Source organism: Alligator sinensis, unplaced genomic scaffold (assembly GCF_000455745.1).
Source record: "Alligator sinensis unplaced genomic scaffold, ASM45574v1 scaffold544_1, whole genome shotgun sequence".
NCBI classification, from domain to species: domain Eukaryota; kingdom Metazoa; phylum Chordata; order Crocodylia; family Alligatoridae; genus Alligator; species Alligator sinensis.
In genome coordinates this window covers 1,796,224-1,816,577 of record NW_005841937.1, presented here as the reverse complement: position 1 = coordinate 1,816,577, position 20,354 = coordinate 1,796,224, and the positions used below count along the sequence as shown (strand labels likewise).

The 20,354-nt window shown below is 39.5% G+C and overlaps 1 protein-coding gene across 1 annotated transcript in view; it reads left to right on the top strand.

The window, feature by feature from the left end:
- The window catches only part of PRDM5 (PR/SET domain 5), a 161,008-nt gene that overhangs the window by 108,344 nt on the left and 32,310 nt on the right, over positions 1-20,354 (top strand). Inside the window, exon 13 of the mRNA XM_025199130.1 lies at positions 3,347-3,440. Coding sequence (XP_025054915.1) covers positions 3,347-3,440 — 94 coding nt within the window. The remainder of the gene's footprint in view (positions 1-3,346; positions 3,441-20,354) is intronic.

Sequence of the window (20,354 nt, the reverse complement as noted above, 5' to 3'; positions counted from 1 at the left end):
CCCCCTGCCCTGCCAGAGGGGCCCCCAGCCCCCTGCAAGCCGCACTTACCTCAGGCTCCAGGAAAAGAGTGAGGCTGAGCTGAGCAGAGCCATGGCTGATGGAGAGCCTCAGGCCCTGCCCTTCCCCTCCCCCTCCCCCTCCCTCTCCCCCTCCTCCTCCCTCTCTGAGCAGCGCTGGGGTTTCCTGCTCTGTTTGCAAACAGGTTTTGCAGGCTGGGGCTCAGCCAGCCTGCAAAGCTGTTTGCAAAAGCAGGGAATCCACGGGTTTCTCTGCTAAAAGGAGAAATCTGCATTTTCTATGATGAAAAGGGGAAATCCGTGGTTTTCTCAGTTTTTCCGTGGAAAACGGAAAACCCAGATCCCTGCTTATTAGTACTTGGATCAACCTAGTGGCCAGCCAAGTTGATCGTGAGTAGGAACTGGGCTCCTGCTAGTCCATCTTGTCAGATGAACTGTTGCTTCAGGATGACATGCAGAACAAGACCCAAAATCAATATGTCTCACCCCATCTTTTATAGCCTTGTCAATTCACCCAGTCCTTTAGGTTTTTGCTGTGTTATGACTGTGTTCTTCCTTGCAGGTTGATTGCCATTGTTCTCTCACTGTTCTGGGGCAGATTCTTCTTGTTTTGGTCTTTTATCTGTCTGCATTCTTCAGCCAGTCACCAGCTGATGTTTTACTTTTCCACAGAGTGAAGTAAAACATTTACTCTATGTTCCAGGAGAATGGTTCCCCCACCTGTCCTGCCAATCTGCTGATTGGTGGGATAGATGAGGGGTCATTCTCTTGGGGCTCTGGGAGAGCTCCAGCCTTTCACCTGCTTTCTGCATGAATGGAACGTCTGTACATGGCCACTGTCAGATCCTCCTTTGAGGATGCATACCATTGCATTCAATAAGGGGAGCTTTATCAACACTTAACTTATCTGATCGCTAAGGGCCAGATCCTAATTGATCTGTAGGATGGCTCCAATAAGGCATTGCAACATGTAAATTTCAAGCATCTCATCCCATCCTGGTTACTGAAATTGAGAAGTTAGGTGTCTAGGCTTCCTTTGTAGCGAAGGGCAATCTGCTGGCAGTAGTGGTGGTTGTCTCTTCGTTGGCCAGGAAGTCAGAAACCCAGTTTCTAAGCTCTCCTCTGTCTGAAGTGACTCAAGGCACATTTCCCACTTCTGAGGAATACACCCTAACCAGAAGGCTGTGGGAACAGGTACCTGCTCATCTCGTCTGCTGAAACTGGCTTAATGGGCAGGAAAGACTGAGAGAGTCAATGAGTCTGTATACAGAAGAACCAAGAGGGAACATGACTTCCTAACCTAGAGTTAAGGCATTCATTTGTATAGGAAGGAGTCTAGGAGAGGATTCAAGTCCACATATTCCAGGTCCCAGGAGAGCATCTCAATGCCTCCACCTCTTCTGTGAAAACACAAATGCAAAACAATAAAAAAAATCCTTCCAAATAAATATGTTTTGCCTAGTCTTGTACGTGCTTGGGAATCTGTATTTCTTAGCTCAGATTTCTGATATACTTATTTTAACATCATTTAAGTTTTGAATGACAAAAAGTAGAAGAGCTAAATTATTTTTTAAAATTGTGATGGAATATTTTTGCTGTAATGTGGCAGCCATTTTTGGAAAGAACTTGCTGTTCTTAAACCAGATCAGAGAGCAGTTTAAAAATGTGAGTGTTCGAGATCTGAGATACAATTTGTGTGGCTTTTTTTTCCCTTTAACCAGTCCTAATAAATAGCGATGGTCTCTCTGCAAAAATATTGCTGCCAAGCATATAAATATTGGGTGGTTATCCTGACTTCTTGTAATTTCTGAAAGTCTTGTGATTGGATATTTTTGCAAGATCTCCAGCTTTAGCTTGGATAAAACCAGAAATACTTCAAAAACAGTCGTAAACAGTTTTCAACATCTTGGTCTGGGCTTGAAAATGAAGCCACATATAAAAATAATGGTTCCTTATTTCAATGTATGCTTCCAGCTGTTTGTAAGAACATTATTGGTTTTTATTAAATAAATTCTTACCTTGCAACAGGCTTTCTCTCCCAAACCTGACAGATATTATAGGCATAGTCTGGAATATGCTTGGGTCAGTTCATATAAAACATGATATGAATAAAATATATATTCAGAAATTCCAATAAATGTCTTGTCCTATGTATTAGATGTTCAGAACTCAGTCTTACAGTCCTTATGCATTAAAGACGATGAGTCTTTGGTATTGAAAAACTAGCCATTACAGTTGTCCATATTATACAGTAAGGCTGGTCAAGCAGGGCATGAGCTCCAGATGGTGCCTAATGGTGGATTTCAGAATGAATATAACAGGGCAGACCACCCTCCATCTCACAGGTCCTCCCCTCTGCCGTTTACCTTCCCTGCATCAAGTCTGGCAGTAGGGAGGACAGAATAGGAGTGGTGTGTAGTGCAGGAGAAGCAGCTAGGAAGATGTCACTTCCTGCCTCTCTCTCTTCTTTTGCTGTTCAAAATCGATGTTTAAATGGCCACTTGACATACATGGCAGCAAAAAAAAGAGCTAACATGTCCCATAGCAGCAAACTTCCCACTCCCACTCCTGCCTCCTGCACTGTATGCCACCGCTGCTGATCTGCTGTCCCTGGTACTGGAGCCAGAACTAGAACCTGGGGACCAGAGCTGGCCATGACACCTCTAAAATTATATGACCACTAGATTTTGTTTTTATAAACTAGTTAGAACTAGATATTGCTTACATCATAATGATATATCAAACAACTTCATTTCTGTTTTGTTGGAGGAAAAATCATCTGCTGGCCAAATTCTGTTTAGTAATAAATTTAGATTTGCCCCAAATACAAGCTTTCAAGGAATACAGTTGTGGATGATGTTATCATGAGGTATCCAAGTCACTGTTTGCTGGATTGAAAAATGCTATCATAGAAATGTTCTTTGATACAGAAAGATACGTGATTCCTTTTTTTGTCCTGGGTTTGCAAGAGCATGTTAAAGATTAATTGAACTTTTATAAGCCAGAGTACCTTAGGAATTATAAAGCCAGTGAACTGTAATTGAGTTTGACGAGTAGGTTTATTTTACAATTAATAATGAGATTAGTTTGGAAACCTTAGAAGTTTGCTGGACTAAAAGAATATTGATGATTGTCTTTGATGTGACCGAATTAAATATGTAATGGCTGTTAAGAGGACATGTATACCTGGAAGAGAGGAAATATTAGAGCACAGAAGTAAAGAAAAATGCTTGATGTCCAGTATATTCAATTTGCCATGGACTCTAATCCTTAGAAGGTTTTCTTAATCTTTCATTCTTGTCTTTTCCTTATCCCCAACCCTATATAGACCCATACTGGAGAAAAAGAGAAAATCTGCCCTTACTGTGGTCAGAAATTTGCAAGCAACGGAACACTGAGAGTTCATATTCGGAGTCATACAGGTACAGTATTATGTGGAAATTGAAGAAAAACTTATCCAAGCTATATAAATATTCTACAAACATATCATGCTTTACAAGGGGAGGTGTTTAGGTTATATCTACAACAGGCTGGCACTGTGTTCTAGCTTGGCATGCCCAGCTAGGACAGCTCTTGACATGGTCTGCCCTTGCGCACATGCCACACACTCCAAATCTGGAAACATGACATTGAAGGTCATTTGGGGTCCTCTCTTAGTGGCTTCCCACAAGATTGCTAGAGATCAAGACCTTGAAAGTGTCCACAGGTTGACACAACATCTTATGCTAAATTTAGTTAAGAGTAAGTGAATGGAAAAAAAAGATCAGTCAGACTATTCTGGTTTGAAATCCTGATTTATTGAACACATAAGCAAAACCAATCTTTAAGCAAGGATTTAAATGCAACACTTCACTTTTAGACAAGTCCTGACAATCAATACAGATATTCTTACATAAGCCTTCCAATAGATACAGTGAGTTCAGCTGGCCAGACGTTCCTCACATCACCAGGGTTCAAGTACCTGTTGTTTCTTGTCCTGTGTATTGTTCTCTCCCCAAGCTTTAAGTCCTTTTACAGTTCTTATATAGTGGTCTAGTGTAAACTTAGTTGTTCCATGCAGTTTCCTGACTTAGCATTGACAGCTGTAGTTACGATTTCTTTTTACCATTTGCCTAATCAACCTTTTCTGCTCATGTGCTTTCTTTATAATCAAATGCCTTTTAGCTGTTCATTTTGCAGCACTTGTGTTTAGCAATGTGTGTGTGTGTATAAATCTCACTAATTGTGAGTAAATTTGCTACCTACAAATGCACGTAGCAAATTTACTCACTAGTAGTTACTGCGCAGTAGCACTCATGTAGATGCCTGACCAGGAACAAATCTGTTCCTGGTCAGCGAGGCACCAGGGGGCAGGAGATTGCTCTGTGCCCCAGCAGGTGCCTGCTACCAGGGTAGGGGGACATAGTCCCTGCCCGGGCTTCGCCACTGGAGCCCAGGCAGGGGCTATGTACCCCTGTCCCAGCAGCCGGGAGCTCAAAGCCCCCTGCTCCGAGATAACAATCGGGGAGCATGTGCTGGGAGAACCTTATCTCCCAGCCCCTGCTTCACTATCGTGATCATGGAGCAGGAGGTTGGGAGATCCTTATCTCCCAGTGCTAGCTCTGCAACAGCAGGGCCAGTGCTGGGAGATGAGGATCTCCCAGCATCAGCCCCACAACAGTGGGACTGGCGCTGGGAAATAAGGATGGGAAAAAAAACCCGCAGCATCCTTATAGGCTCGGCAGTGCTATGTTGGCTAGCACTATGGAAGGAAGAGACTTGGGGGTCATCATTGACCACAAGATGAACATGAGCCTGCAATGCGATGCGGCGGCTAGTAAAGCGACCAAAACACTGGGCTTGCATCCATAGATGCTTCTCAAGCAAATCCCGGGACGTCATTCTCCCCCTGTACTCGGCCTTAGGGAGGCCGCAGCTGGAGTACTGCGTCCAGTTTTGGGCTCCACAATTCAAAAAGGATGTGGAGAAGCTTGAGAGAGTCCAGAGAAGAGCCACGCGCATGATCAGAGGTCAGGGAAGCAGACCCTACGATGACAGGCTGAGAGCCCTGGGGCTCTTTAGCCTGGAAAAGCGCAGGCTCAGGGGTGATCTGATGGCCACCTACAAGTTTATCAAGGGTGACCACCAGCATCTGGGGGAACGTTTGTTCACCAGAGCGCCCCAAGGGATGACGAGGTCGAATGGTCACAAACTACTTCAAGATCGTTTCAGGCTGGTCATAAGGAAGAACTTCTTTACTGTCCGAGCCCCCAAGGTCTGGAACAGCCTGCCACCGGAGGTGGTTCAAGCGCCTTCATTGAACACCTTCAAGATGAAACTGGATGCTTATCTTGCTGGGATCCTATGACCCCAGCTGACTTCCTGCCCTTTGGGCGGGGGGCTGGACTCGATGATCTTCCGAGGTCCCTTCCAGCCCTGATGTCTATGAAATCTATGAAAATCCTGAATTCCCAGCCTATTCTCTAGTGTGACCACACTTCATAATTTGGTGTCATCTGCAAACTTAGCCAGTCCACTTCTGACACCCAAATCCAGATCATTTATTTATCCAGTTTGCTATACATTTATACAACACTTATACAAGCATGTTGGTCGTATTGGTAGACTCCACTTAGCAGAGATGGGGTGTTCATTTTAAGGAGCTGCCAGGTAGCTGAAAAAAGTTGTTTTGGAATGCTTTGCTTCCAGCATAAAGGGAGATAGATGTGAGTTTGACACACGAAGCTGCAGCTAACAAATAAACTTCCTATGACAGTCTCTTAACTTTTGTATAAACAGATTTGGCTTGGAGGAAAATGACAGAATGTGTATGTTTAATCATTTGGCTTTTTACTGTTTGACAAAAGTCTTAATCACTTCTGTCTATCAAAGCTACCTGTTAAGATCAACACTTCTTTATTTGTTGGATGTACAAATAATAATGAGACAGGATAATGAGACCAACTAAAGAGATTAATTTAATTTGCATTTTAAGCTTTTAGTCTTTGCTAAATGAATTGTTTTTGAAAGTTAATACTCATGACATCTATAAAACAGAATTCTGCTGAGATTGCTTTCCCTTTTATTTAAGTAAATAGTAAGCAGAAACACAAAACACACTCAAGTCAGAGCTGGGAAGATGGTGTAGTAGTTCTTTTCTCTTTTTCTGGTCACGACTCCAACTCTTAAACTCTTGTCAAGCCCCTTCTGCCCAACCTCTCTCTTCTTGTCTTCCACTTGGTCTCTCTCTCTCCTGTCCTCAGTGTCCATTCCTTCAACAATGACACTTGCAGGGTGTGGTGGGGAGCAAATGATCTAGACATGTAAGGAACCCAGTGTAAATTGATGAACCAAAATGTTTAATTTCAGAATGAAATGAAATTATTTTAACTGAAAATGTCATTTTAAATTAATGTAGAAGGCTGGGTAGATTTGTATGAGCCTCGGCTCAATTCATCACAATAATTTTAAATTTTAATTTAATTTTCAGTTAATATCAACTGAAAAGATTTCATGTTAACTTTTAGAAAAACTTCATTTTGAAAAGTCTAAAATATTACCTTTCAGTTAGAAATGGTGAAGCTTCTTGTTTTGGCATCAAATTGAATTATTTCTGAATTATGAAATTCTGCAATGTTTTTCAGTATTTTAACTTTTCTACCCATTTTGAGGTGGAAACAAATGTAGAAATATCAGATTTTCCTGAGAGAGAACAGTTCTACTTTTAGACCAGTTCTACTGATTAGAGTGTAAATGATCCATAGCTTGAAAGATATTGCTTTGGAGAAGTCTCTCTTGTACATAGTAATCCATACAAGAAAATGTAACGTTAATTCTTTTAGCTGTTGTTTAATACATGGCACTTGTTCTTGAATATGTGCATGCTTCCTCAATTAGTAGTTTTTAGAATAAGGCTCTGTAAATGAGGCCTAGCAGTACTTGGCCTCTAGCAGAAACTGCGCTGGTTTGGGGTGGGTGACAATGCCTGCATGTGCATGTGTGTAAGAACGCTGGATGTTTGCGTCTGAGCTTGGCATGTTGCTCTGTAATTCATCATCTGGGTTTCCAGCTTTGCAGTGACAGAGACAGCACTCTGTAGGTCAGCTGAAACACTATAGCACATTCTCCCCCTGCTATATCCTGTTGTTTTATGGCTTCTGAGGGTCAGAAGGAGCTGGGGTTAATTCAGCAAAGGAATCCTCTGACTGTGACATAAATTCCATTGGTTGTTCATAAATTGTGAAAGAAATTCTATGAACTGCTTTTTGGGATTTTAAAGCTATAGGCCAGAAGGTTAATTACTTGCCTGAAGTTTCAACCAACTTCCAGTGCTAACAGTTACCGGCTGTTGTTTCTTCTTTTTTAGGTCTTGCTTTACACACAGATATTTAAATATAATCATGGCTGTCTTATAGTTTTAAAAAAATCGTTGTGTGCCTAATCTAATTGATTATGGGTACATCTATCTTTGGGGTACAATACAAGGAGTTGCAGTGTACCAGTTTGATATGGGCAGTTTAATTTGCAGCTACTGTTTTCCAATACATAGAAAAAAAGATACTGCGAGTGTAAAATTATTCCCACTTTATTATACTATATTTGGAAGCTGGTGAAGTACATGTAGTGATCTTCTGAAAACTGTCTTGTAGATGACAATGGGTTAAGTATAGAGAGGTAGCTTTAATTCCTTGAGTCAAAGACTCAGTACAGATCAGTAAAAGTCCAAAATATTGTTGAAACATTTGTGATTTTTTTTTTCACTTCATTTTATATCCTTTTTTATTAAGCCATAGCACATGGTATAAGTTTCCTATGTATTAAGTGTGCTGCTCTCTTTAAAAATCTAGCTTTCATTCTTGAAAAAAAAAATTAAGATTCCATTGGGATCAAATTTGGTGTCTATGTATGAGTTGTATTAAAATTAAAGCTACGAAAACCTTAATTTCTACATTTTAATTGTAAATGTATTAAGGTTTATTTGTCTAAATGTTGAATCATTGCATTAGTCTGTGTTTTTGTAAATATGTTTTCAGATATGTTTTGTACAATCATACTTGAAGATTATATTTTTCCCTTTACAAGAATCTGGCTGGCTTTAAAAAGTTATATTTTATTTTTAATTACACAAAAACTACTTGATAACTTTGTATGATAATAATTAAAGGTGAATTTGACTTGACAGTTTAATACTAGTTAACATGACATGCACAGACACAAAAGTCCCTGGATGGAATGCAAATTAAAAAAAGAGTTAATACATGCAGAAATAAATAGTATTTACATTATAAAGTTGATTTATATGGGGATATATATATGGATATGGGATATAAGGATATATATATATGGATATGGAGATATATGGATATATATATGTATGGAGAGAGAGAGAGAGATATCTATAGATATATATCTATATCTATAGATAGATAGATAGATATCTATATGTATAGCTAGATAGATAGATATACATAGATATATAGGTGATTTATAGTATATTACATGTACAAAAACCCATAAGATCCTAAACTACTTCAAAGTTTTCTCTGCAAATTTAATTTCCAACTATTCTTTACATTTAAGTTAATCAAAAAATAAAAAGGGAATTTTTTTCAATATTCTTCTATTATAGTCATAGAATGTGCAAACATTTAGTGATCAATACCTAATCCAGGAAAAAAGTGTAAATAGGTTCATTCTATTCAGTAACCAATAGATGATCCCTCTCTCATCTTTTGAGAGAGAGAGAGAGAGAGAGAGAGAGAGAAGCATAAAACCCAAAGCTATAGCCTCTGCATTCCTAAACCTTTCAGTTTATTCATCATTGTGCTATTTCTCTCCATGGCACAGCTAAATCTTTAAAAGTACCTGCAAAGTCTCATGTGGCTGTCAGTTTCTTGTTGTCTGCTACTAGTGGATGAAAAAGATACATTCTTGTAAAGGATAGTTTTCTTGAATGCAACTGACATCTTTAGATCAAATGAGTTATACCACCTAATTGATTGATTAATGTACATAGTTTGAAAGAGTACCAGCGCTCAGTTCACTGAGGTCATAGATTTAATACTTCTTTCATGGGGATGGAAAATCACTTCATTTAACTAGAAAAGTATCAAACTATTCTTTAAAATAACATACTTCATGGTTTCTGGTGACCAACATTATTAATTCATTTATAAGACTGGTAAAATTCTGTATCTGTTAAATCATTTTGTTATTTGGTTTATTGCAAAAATTCAGATAACTTTTTAATAAACTGTCAGAAATTTAGTTCTTAGTAACCTTTAATTCTTTTAACAACAAACCAAAACCCTAACATATCACAGAAATTGTAATGACCCCAACCAGATAATCATTTATTTAGGAGGCTTATATGTTTACAATTGAAAACAAGATTCTTAAAATTAGTTTTTTAAATGTAACTTCTTAAAATGATCTAGAATTTTGAACTGAATTTGAACTAAAAGGAACCCTCTTAATATAATACAGCTAATCCTGTTTCTACAAAATTAAAATCAATTGCAAGAATATCACTTGTGCCTCAAGTCTAAAAGAGATGGGTAGCTAATTACTTAAAAGTAAAAGATATAGAAAGGTCTGGTGAAAGCAATTGCATTCCTTTGCTCTGTTGGAATGAATTATTTCCAAGGATTTTTCTCCTAAGTAGATTTAATTGTGGGTAGGAAACAAACACAAGCTGTTCTACTTTTCCCTGATGGCAGGAAAATATGTAATTGTTGCATCTTGGCTGGAAACATTGACAAACATGAAGGTTCCCAATAGACGCGTCTACACGAGACATTTACTGTGCAGCTGACTAATTAGCTGCTCAGTAAACGTCATGGTACCCCTATTAGGCTGAAGTAAATTATTGTGGAGTAAAAAACTCCACAGTGGCACGCATGTAGATGCTCCTCTGGCTGGCTGGAGCATGAAGGTGCTTCAGTGTAGGGGCTACCTGCCAGCTAGCCCTGTACCGAAGCACCCTTGAGCCAGGTTGGAGCAGCCCCAGACTGACAGGCTGACTCCCTGCCAGCTGGGGCTGCTCCAACCCAGCTTAATGTGTGGGGCTCCCAGGCACATGTGCAGACATGGCACCCAGGAACAATGAACTCCAGAGCAATAAGCTCCAGAGCTAATTCACGTGTACTAATGGCACATGTAGATGCACCCAGTGTTAATAATCAGAGGAGCAAAAAAGAGCACATGATAATATATAGTGTCTTGTATTCAGAGCTTCCCGGTCCAAGCCATGGTTAGAATAAAGAAAACATATCTTCTTTCCAAGAAACCATCACCACAAGAAACACTGCTTGCTGTGACCCTTTCCCTCATTCTCACAGGTAAGAGGGAGGTAGTTAGCCATCATAGTCTCAAGTCAGGCAGAAGACAAAGTAGAGGTACACCTTATAGGCTGACTGGATCAGAGGCATATGCTTTTGTGAGCCACAGCTCACATCATCAGAAGCTTAAGTATCACTGATTCAGTTAGTCTTCCTCTACCTCGCCTTCTGCCTCACAGGTACCAATCATTGCAATCAGTGCAGGTTCTCTTCTCTCAGCTCAGTGAAGGAATTTAACTCTTTGCTTATCTAGCTGAGTTTTGGGGGAAGAGTGATGTAATAATGTTTTTTCCAGCTCTGGTCTTTCTTGGGAACCAGAAATATTGGAAAACTTGTACTGGTATGAATATGCTCAGTTCTTGGTGTGGAAAGCTGTTCCTGAATGTGTTCTTTCACCCTTTTCAAAACGGACGTGTCCAATGACAAACTTAAACAATTGATAAGAAAGCCGACAGGCAAGACATTTGGGAAATATTTGGGGAATGATTGGAAAGTGCTCTTGCTACCTGACTTTGTATCTGTTACTATGCTACTACTATTAGCGGGGCTTGTAAACAGAAGTACTGGTTCACTCCTGCAATACTGGGCTGTTTGGATTGACTTAGTTTGGCTTTTCTTGTTTCCCTAGGTAACATTTTCAAAAGGGCTGAAGCGGCAAAGATGCTTCTGAAACTTTGTCTTCAAATCATACAAGTGCCACTTTCACACAAGGAAAACATTAAATTAGCTTCTTGTTTCAAACAAAAATGAGATTTTTGTCTCCTTTGATTCAACATGATGTTTTACACTGAGCTTTGGCTTTGAATAATTAACCCGATAGCATCTTAAAGTAAGCCACAGTTGAAGAAATGCTAGAGAAACCAGTACTTAAGTATTTAATCTCTACAGAATTTTGCTGTCTGGCAATTTTTGATTCACATTGTCTTTATGCAAGTTAATGGCACTGTGTCATTGATTTCAGTAGGAGGAGAATCTGTTCATATGTGAGAAGTGATCCCCTCTGTGTATTTATAAAATGGCACTTAAATGGAAGTTCTAGTTATGTATGCAGCTGTGGAGAGACACTCCCCATGTATTTCAGTGGGAGCTCCAGGTATTGAACAGTAACAGCACAGGACAAATGTGCAAAGTTGTCAGGCAATCTGTCTGAAGAGATTAAGTTCTAAGCATATGTCACAGATTATAATTTTGTTCCGCCCTTTAACCTTTTGCTCATCCCTAGTTGTTGCAGAATGCTGTCATCACCCCAGATTACCTCTGACTAAGAAGAACTCTTGAAACTCCCTTTCTAAACTACTCTATTGATCATCTGGGAGGGGTGCCGCATGTGGAATCCAGATGGCCCTCTGCCTTAGCATTCCTCCCCTAGAGATTTGTCTCTCTTCTACCAGAGTGGTGTGGTGATAGTAGATTCTTTCCCCGTGTACTTAGCTTCCAAGTTAGGTGTTTTAAAAGAGGGCATTTCAGAGTTGCAATTTTAAAAAGTTCTTTAGAAAATCAGCTCTTAATATAATATTTTTTAAATGACTTAATGGAAACCTTTTGTAATCATTATCATACAAATTCAATTGTTGGTCACTATTTGACACAATGAGATACTACACACCATATGGTAATGTCTGAATATCCTTAGCAAAAGGCAGGAGTTGGTCCCTGCTACATTTAAAAAATAAAATAAAATAAATTGCTTTTAAATTACTTACCTAGGGCCTGATGCAATGCTCAGTGAAATGAATGGAAATCTTGCATATGACTTTAGTGGGCATTGAATTGGGCAGAATCAGCATTCAAGATAGACTTTCGTAAGTTTGGCTCTAACCTAACTTCCAATTAATATAACACATTCATTGTCAATCCCTTAATTCCCGGATGATCTCTACTGTGGCTCATTGATGGGTCATAATGTGACTTAAGAGTCCAGTCCTTGAGCCACAGAGCAGTTCATAGAAATTGCAGCTCTTTTCACCTGCCTACAGCCTATCCACCAGAAGGAGAATAGGCGGTAGGCCAGGATTTCTCTTCCTTTCCTTCCTCCACTCTCTCTTCTCTGCTTCAAGGTTGAGATAGTCTACCTTAAAACAGGCAGCTGCTTGGCTGAGGTTGCAGCACCATTGGAGTCAGTCAGTAACCAGCTCCTCACAAGTCTTGACATTGGCATCCATTTTCTTGAATGTGCCTTCAGTGTGTCCTTATAGTATTTTCTCTGACCACTGCAAGATTTCAGGCCATTACTAAGCTGGGAGAAGAGCACTTGTTTTGGGAGTTGAGAGTCAGACATCTGAACACAACATCTGGTCCAGTAAAGTTGGTGCTTGAGTATCATTGACTCAGTGCTGGTAACACTGGCTTTAACAAGCATGCTGGTGTTTGTGCAGTGATTTTTCTAATTTGATGTGGAGGATTTTCCAGAAGCATCACTGGTGATACCACTCTAGGTTTTTGAGATGATAGTAGGTCACCCATGTTTCACATGTGTAAGGAGAGTGGGGAAGATAACTGCATCGGAGACCTGGATTTTAGTGTCTTTCCAGAGGTCATGATGAATAAAAACATGCCAAACCACTTTCCCAAAGGAGTCGCATACACACCAGATCCTGTGCTGGATCTCCTCATCAATGTTCACTCTTTCAGAGAGGTGGCTACCGACATAAGGGAAATCCTTGACTATCTCCAGGGTCTTTCCCTCAATGATAATTTGGGAAGTGGGTGGTCGCATTCATAAAAAACAACAACTTAAAACCCTCAAAAAGGAGGACATAAGCTAGATAAAACATATTTAAGCTTTAGTGAATGTAACTGGGAATTGCATATCAGTGAGTGACCAAGTTATTAATGTTTCAGTAGAGTAGATACCTCAACTGGGCACTGAGACATCCTTTTAAAGATGCCTCATAATGTTAGCACTGTTAGGTGTGCAAACATCTACATATGATTCACAAGATAAACCTGCCGATTTCGAATAGGAATCCATAAAGTCAAAAAACCAAGGATTTCTCTATAATTTTTCCATAGTCAAAAAATGAGTGAAAGCTAAGAGCTAGCATTTTCTAAGGGGTGCATTGAGTCTAAATAGGTTGAGAACCAGTGTAAAAGATTATTTTTAAGATCTCCATGAGACTGCCTCCCATAATAGTGGTTTATCAAGTGGAAGTCACATTTGTGACCCTCATCACTGTGCCTCTCTGTGTTCTTTGATCTTTTTCTCTTATCTATTTAGATTGTAGGCTTTTCAAATTGGATACATGCTCTCACATTATGAGTTTATATGGTGCTTAACAGAATAGGACTTTATATTACTGTAATACCTTTTCATAAAATGTTGATTTTTTTTTTTGAGCCTTATATATGCGACTGTCATAGAGCTCAATGTGTGCCAATCTGTTATTCTAATGATTTTAAGACACATTTTTGCCCCCAGTTTTTTTCAGTTAACCTTTTTATAGCCAGCCCAGAAAGCAGGCAATAAATCTTAGCAATATCAACACACGTGCTTGCTATTTTACCAAAGAAGACATTTGAACATAGCTACTAAACTCTTGTGCAACTTTGTAATAAGGAGTGAGTATTGTTGCTTCCTTACTGTTATGCTTTTACAATATGTCTGAAATTTGGACCATATTCTGTTAACTGACTTGTACTGTATGGCTTTTTACTCTACAAGGGCTTCTGTTGAAATCAATTGAATTGCTTATTGTATAATGTATTGTGTAATAAAAATGAATATGGTAGAATCTGAGGTTTAAGCTAAGGAAGTACAGACTAGATGAAAGTCCTGTAAGGTAGATACATAACTGATTGGATTGGATCATTCTGCTCAATGAGTAGTCATCAATGGCTCTAGTTGGGAGGCAGTATCAAGTGGGGTTCGCTAGGGGTCTGTCCTAAGTCTGGTGTTGTTTAATATCTTCATTAATGATTTGGATTGATAGGGTTGAGTGCACACTTAAAATCTGTGGATGACACCATTTGGGGTGAGCATGTAGACGCTGTGGCTGTTAGGGCAAGGGACAATGATCTCAAGCGACAGCAGAGGAAATCTGGATTGGCAATTAGGAAGAATTTTGTGATTAGTCAGGCATTGGGACAGGCTACCTAGAGAAACTGTGGAATCTCCATCCATGGACATTTTCAAGAGCAGGTTGGATAGACACTTGTCTGGGATGGTTTAGTCAGAGACGATGCTGTCTTAAGCAGGGGGCTTAGAATCAGAGGATCATAGAAAATCAGGGTTGGAAGGGACCTCAAAAGGGCATCTAGTCCAACCCCCTGCTCAAAGCTGGACCATCCCCAACTATATCATTCCAGTGAAAGCTTTGCCCACCTGGATCTTAAAAACCTCTAAGGATAGAGATACTACAACCTCTCTTGGTAGCCTGTTCCAGTGCTTTACTGTCTTCCTGGTGAGAGTTTTTCCTACTATCTAACCTAAACTTCCCCCTTGAAGCCACATGAAATCATTGCTGCTTGCCCTATCATCTGCCACCACTGAGAACAGTCTAGCTCCATCCTCTTTAGAAACACACTTCAGGTAGTTGAAGGCTGTTATTAAGTCTCCTCTCAGTCTCCTCTTCTCCATACTAAATAAATCCAGTTCACTCAACCTCTCCTCAGAAGTCATGTGCTCCAGCCCCCTAAATATCTTTGTTGCCCTCCACTGGAGTGGGAGGTCCAAACTGGACACAGTACTCTAGATGTGGTCTCACCAGTGCTGAGTAGAGGGTAATAATCACTCTTCAATCAGCTGTCAACACTATTAATGCAGACGAGTATGCTGTTAGTCTTCTGGGCTATTGATTCATATTCAGCTTATTGTCCACCATAACCCCCATATCCTTTTCTGCAGAGCTGCTGCTTAGCCGGTCAGCCCCCAAACTGTACTAGAGCATGGGATTGTTCTGTCCTAAGTGCAGGACTTTCCACTTGTCCTTATTGAACTTCATGAGACTCTTATACTCCTCCTTAGTTGTTTGTCCATGTGTCCACTTCTTGTAAACTTCTTTTTTGTGTTGAAATCACTGAAGAGTTCCCTGTTAAACTGGTCTTCTGCCATACTTGCTTGTCTTCCTGTGCATAAGGATGGTTCATTCCTGCACCCTCAGTAAGGTTTCTTTAAAATACAGCCAGCACTTTTGGACTCCCTTCCTTCTGAAACTCATCTCCCAGGGTATCCTACCCATCAGTTCCCTGAGTGAAGCAAAGTCTGCTTTTCTGGTCCTTCCCCTGCTGCTCTCTTTCCCCCCTTTCCTCGGGATCCTGAACTCAATAATCTCATGGTTGCTGCTGTCCAAATTGCCATCCACTTCTACATTCCCTACCAATTTTTCCCTGTTTGTGAGCAACAAATCCAGAACAGCATGGCCCATAGTTAGCTTCTCCACAACTTGTACCAGGAAGTTGTTCCCAACACTCTCCATAAGCTTCCTGGATTGCTTGCACACTGCTGTATTGCCCTCCCAGCAGATATCAGGGTGATTGAAGTCCCCCTTGAGAACCAGAGCCTGTGATCGGGGAAACTTACACTAGCTATCTGAAGAAAGCCTCATTTACCTCATCATCCTAATCTGGTGATCTGTAGCAGACACCCACCATGACATCACCTGTGTTGCTCTCCTCTCTGACCATGACCCAGAGACCTTCAACAGGCCTATCTCCAGTTTCGTGCTGGAGCTCTGAGCAATAAATCTTACAGCTCTTTTACATATAGCACAACTCCTCATCCTCTTCTCCCCTGCCTATCCTTCCTGGATAGTTTATGCCCATCCATGACAGTGCTCCAGTCCTGCGAGCTATCCCACCAAGTCTCTGTGATTCCAATTACATCATGGTTCTGTGGCTGTGCAAGGACTTCCAATTCTTTCTGCCCATTTCCCAGGGTCTGTGCATTCATGTACGGACATCTGAGGTGACTAGCTGATCACCCTACTTTCTGCATTCCTTGTGAGGTCCTTTCCAGACCTACTTTCCCATGATCCTATAAATGCATCATCTAAATGTTGATACAAAATCCCATATGGCTTTCAATCATGTAATCGTTTTTAATAATCCTTGTATTAGGATTATATTTGTTTTTATTATTGTAAAAGCTTTGCTGTTGTTAACTAAATTCTGGGAGTAGGGTGTTCAGTCTTTCAATTATCTGAAAATCCTTTTGTGTCTTTTGTTTGTGGATTGTTTATTTAAGTTTTTTTTTTTTTCAGAGATACTTGAATAATTTGTTAAACAGTTTGCCTTTGACACTGGGGATGCAATAGTGAAATATAACTAGAAGAATAGCTGCAGATTTTACTGCTTTTGTCACTCAAGTTTGTTATGATCTTTTATTGGCACACATTGTTTTTCTAACTTACACAGAACTTTGCATTCATAACATTACTTTTGGATTGGCTGGGAGTTTTATCATTTATTACAGCAATAAATGTAAACAATGAATGCTGATACATGAAGAGAGCAACGTTCAGATTGAGTAGTATAAATCATGCTGGTTTACACAGGGCTTAATAGCGGAGTGGAAGGTGTTTAGTTTACAAAAATTACACTCCTAAAGTGTGTAGACATGAGGAATTGAACTTTTTTTTTTAAAAACATGTTATTTGTCACAAATATTATTTCACGTACTAAAAATAATATTTGGGAGCAAAGAAGTGATTTTTTTCATTATCCCATTTTTCTCTGTTAACAAAAAAAATCAATATCTTCCTTTTAAATAAAGATGGGTACTTTAAAACACATTAATCTATTGCTTACTGAAGAAATATTGAGAAGACCACGAAATGGCCTTATTCCAGAATTCTGGTTCTCAGAAGTCTTACCTTCAGTCTGCCTTGAAACTTCGAGTTCAGTGGCATCCATGTTAACAGTGTTTTTAACCTCAGAGATTCTTAATCTGGACACTTTGTGAAGAATTGTAACACAAACTTAAATATTTATATGTTTTCAGGGTACAAGTCTTACTAGAAGTAAATCCAAACAGAAACTGACTTTGCCGTATAGAAATACATGATGTGTTACTACATCTCCCTTTCTTTATTTTTCTCATAAGTTTGTAACTCTTTAGAGCTAAGGAAATATTATAGGAGATGTACCTCCTGGGAAACATAAGAGAATGCTGAAGTTTTTAATTTCCTAACATTTTTCATCTTATTTTTAATCTTTTTCTATGAACACAACAGATCAATTCCCTTCCTAATCTGAGAAGATTTACATCTATAAGTATTTATTGTGGGGGAAATGACCTGAAGGTAGGCTAGGAATTCCAATTTTTACAATTGACTTTTGGTGGTCTTTGGTTGATTGAAAACAAATCCCAAGGCATAGATGCATAATGTCACCTTCCCAGCAGCTTTGATTATATTGCCTTGGCTCCTCCTGTTATTTTTTCTGATACAGCTTTACTTTCTCAGTGTGTGAAAGCCTGTCACTTTAAAAAGAAAGAAATATTCTAGGAGGAAATATAATACTTTGGCAGAAACTTACAGAAATCACATAGGAAGAATATATAAGGTTCATTACTTTGATTGCATCTTGGAAGCAAAATGTTTTTCCTCTCAGAGAATAATTTTGGTTCTTTCTCGTTGTCGTCTTATTTGTGTTGCAGCACTATGTATCCTGAAAGATTGCAAAGCACTCTCTAGTAGCTGCATATTGCACCTTCACAATGTAGCCAGTAAAGCCAAAACTAGTATAGATTTGTATTCTAAGACTGGCAAGCACTTATTCCTCCAAGCTTTATATCATGAAAATGTATTATTGGTAGTATTAGGCAGTAGAAGTAAGAAGGCAGTCTAAGTAGATGATCCAACAATTTTGCCCAAAGTAGAGAATAGTAATATAACCAGTTACTGATGCTAACACCTACTCACTGAGGCATATGTCATTCCTGAAACATGGTATGCAATGTCATTTATTCAAAAGTAAAAGATGTCAAGCAAACGCTTTTAGCTAATGACACACACAGACAGCCACACACATTCATGTTTCTGGGTCATTACAAAGAAGCTAGGAAGCTAGATGGGTTGTTCTAAAGGTACTGCAATTGCTGTTACATATTTGGCTTTAATAGAATCTCCAAGGATGTGTTTGTGAGAGGAGGTGAGTTATACAATTTACTTGTATATGTATATGTCTAAACTTGGGTGAGACAAAATTTTAAGAAGTTTAGCTGCAAAAAGGAAATAACAGAAATAGTTAAATCTAAGGTGGAATATGTTATTGAAGATGAAATGAAATGTTTTATTGACCATTGCTGATTATGCTGTAATTTCAGTGAGTAAGAATGCGTGTATAAGTCATTAGATTGTGAGGTAAGAATAACTTGTTTCTCCCACTAATGCAAAACCTCAGTCTTTCTGTCTGTTGAACAATAAAAAGGGATTACAATTCTCAACTGAATAGGAGAGAGATGTATGGTGCAGATTTACAGTACCTATAGCTGATCAAAGGCAGTCCTTATCAGGCATAACATGTTGATATCAAATTACAGTGTTGTCCTCTACTGGCATCTGCTGAAAGCTGTTAAGCATCTATTCATCAAAAACCATAAACACCATGATTAATTTCTGAAGGATGTTGTTTAATAGATTTCAGACCAGCTCTAAGTCTTCTCCTGAAAGCAAAGAACTCCTTTTATAAAAAGAGTGGGGGCAGCACTTAGCTGTCATCACTCGTCTGGTTACAAACCTCTGCAAACTTTACCTTCAGAATACAAAGCCTAAAACATAAAAATGTCAGTTGGATTAATTAAATGTTTCAGTATCTGATAGTGTTCCAGACCTTACGGCATGGGTTAAAGACATGAGAGGTCACAGGAGATAATGTCGTATTTCAAGCAGATGCAGAAAAGTAAATACAGTATTCCACAACAAACTTGTAAAAAAAAATCCATGTATTAGTCCTTAATGAGATAAGGCAGGGTAGTCCTCACACATGTGAGTAAAATCCAAGACTACACATGTTGCAACAATACCTAGTGGATCAACCATAGTACTCTTTAAAGAGCAATTTCTTTCATCTGATGCCAGTAGAGGCTTTTGTAGTTCCTTAAGTTTTTGTCCCAGGGAACAAAGAATCTGATATCTTTCTATTAAAGCAGTTCAGGAGGAGCACCTCGAACTGGTGAAGACAGGAAAGAGGAAATGTGTCTGCTCTGCTCTAAGTCCAGATGAATGTCCCCATAGTTGGGGAGGCAGGAAGTCCTCAGGGTTAATTCTCTCTATGACCTTCAGCAAATCAGTTGTGAGTTTTCACATCTGTAAAGTAGAGATAATTTTACTTGCTTACCTACGTTACAGGATTGAATTAAGGGACAATTACTGTTTGGACAGGTCTTGGAACATGCCAAAGTTTTGGATATGTGCAGCCGCTTTTATCAACACAATTAGTTCTGCATTGACTGGCAGAAGAAATGTTATTGTTTAACTTGCATTTGCAAATAAGAGTTTGTTATACAGTTAACAGCTTGCATAGATGGAACAGACTCAATTTGGTTAAATAGAAAATAGTTACATAATATATGGTTCGATAAATTAATTTTTGTAATGGAAACAATCTGATTTTCTTCATAAAGCTTATGTGTACAGAAAGCATAGATCCCAAATTCAGATGCCCTTACATTGGCCAGAAGGTGAAAAAATAAATCTTACTTCAGAAATTATGAAGCTTTATTCCTATTCACAAAATATGAAACTACCTTATAAATTCCTAGCCTGTGTAGATTTGAATATACCAAGCTCCCGAGTTACACTAGTGCAGGGGTCACCAGCCAGTGGATCTCGATCCACCAGTAGATCTCGGAGTCTCTTGCGGTAGATCTGGGAGCCTCTTGGAGTCAATCCAAGGCTGGGGTGGGAGGCTGAGTACCCACGTGCATGCATGCCCCAGCCCAGCACATCAGTCCATGGGGGAGGGAAGGGACAGGGGCTAGAGTGAGGCCCCTGCAGTAAGGGACGGTGCTGCAGGGGCAGGAGCAGGGGTAAGTTGAGTGGGGCCCTGGCCGTATGGGACTTACCTGCTGGGGAGGCA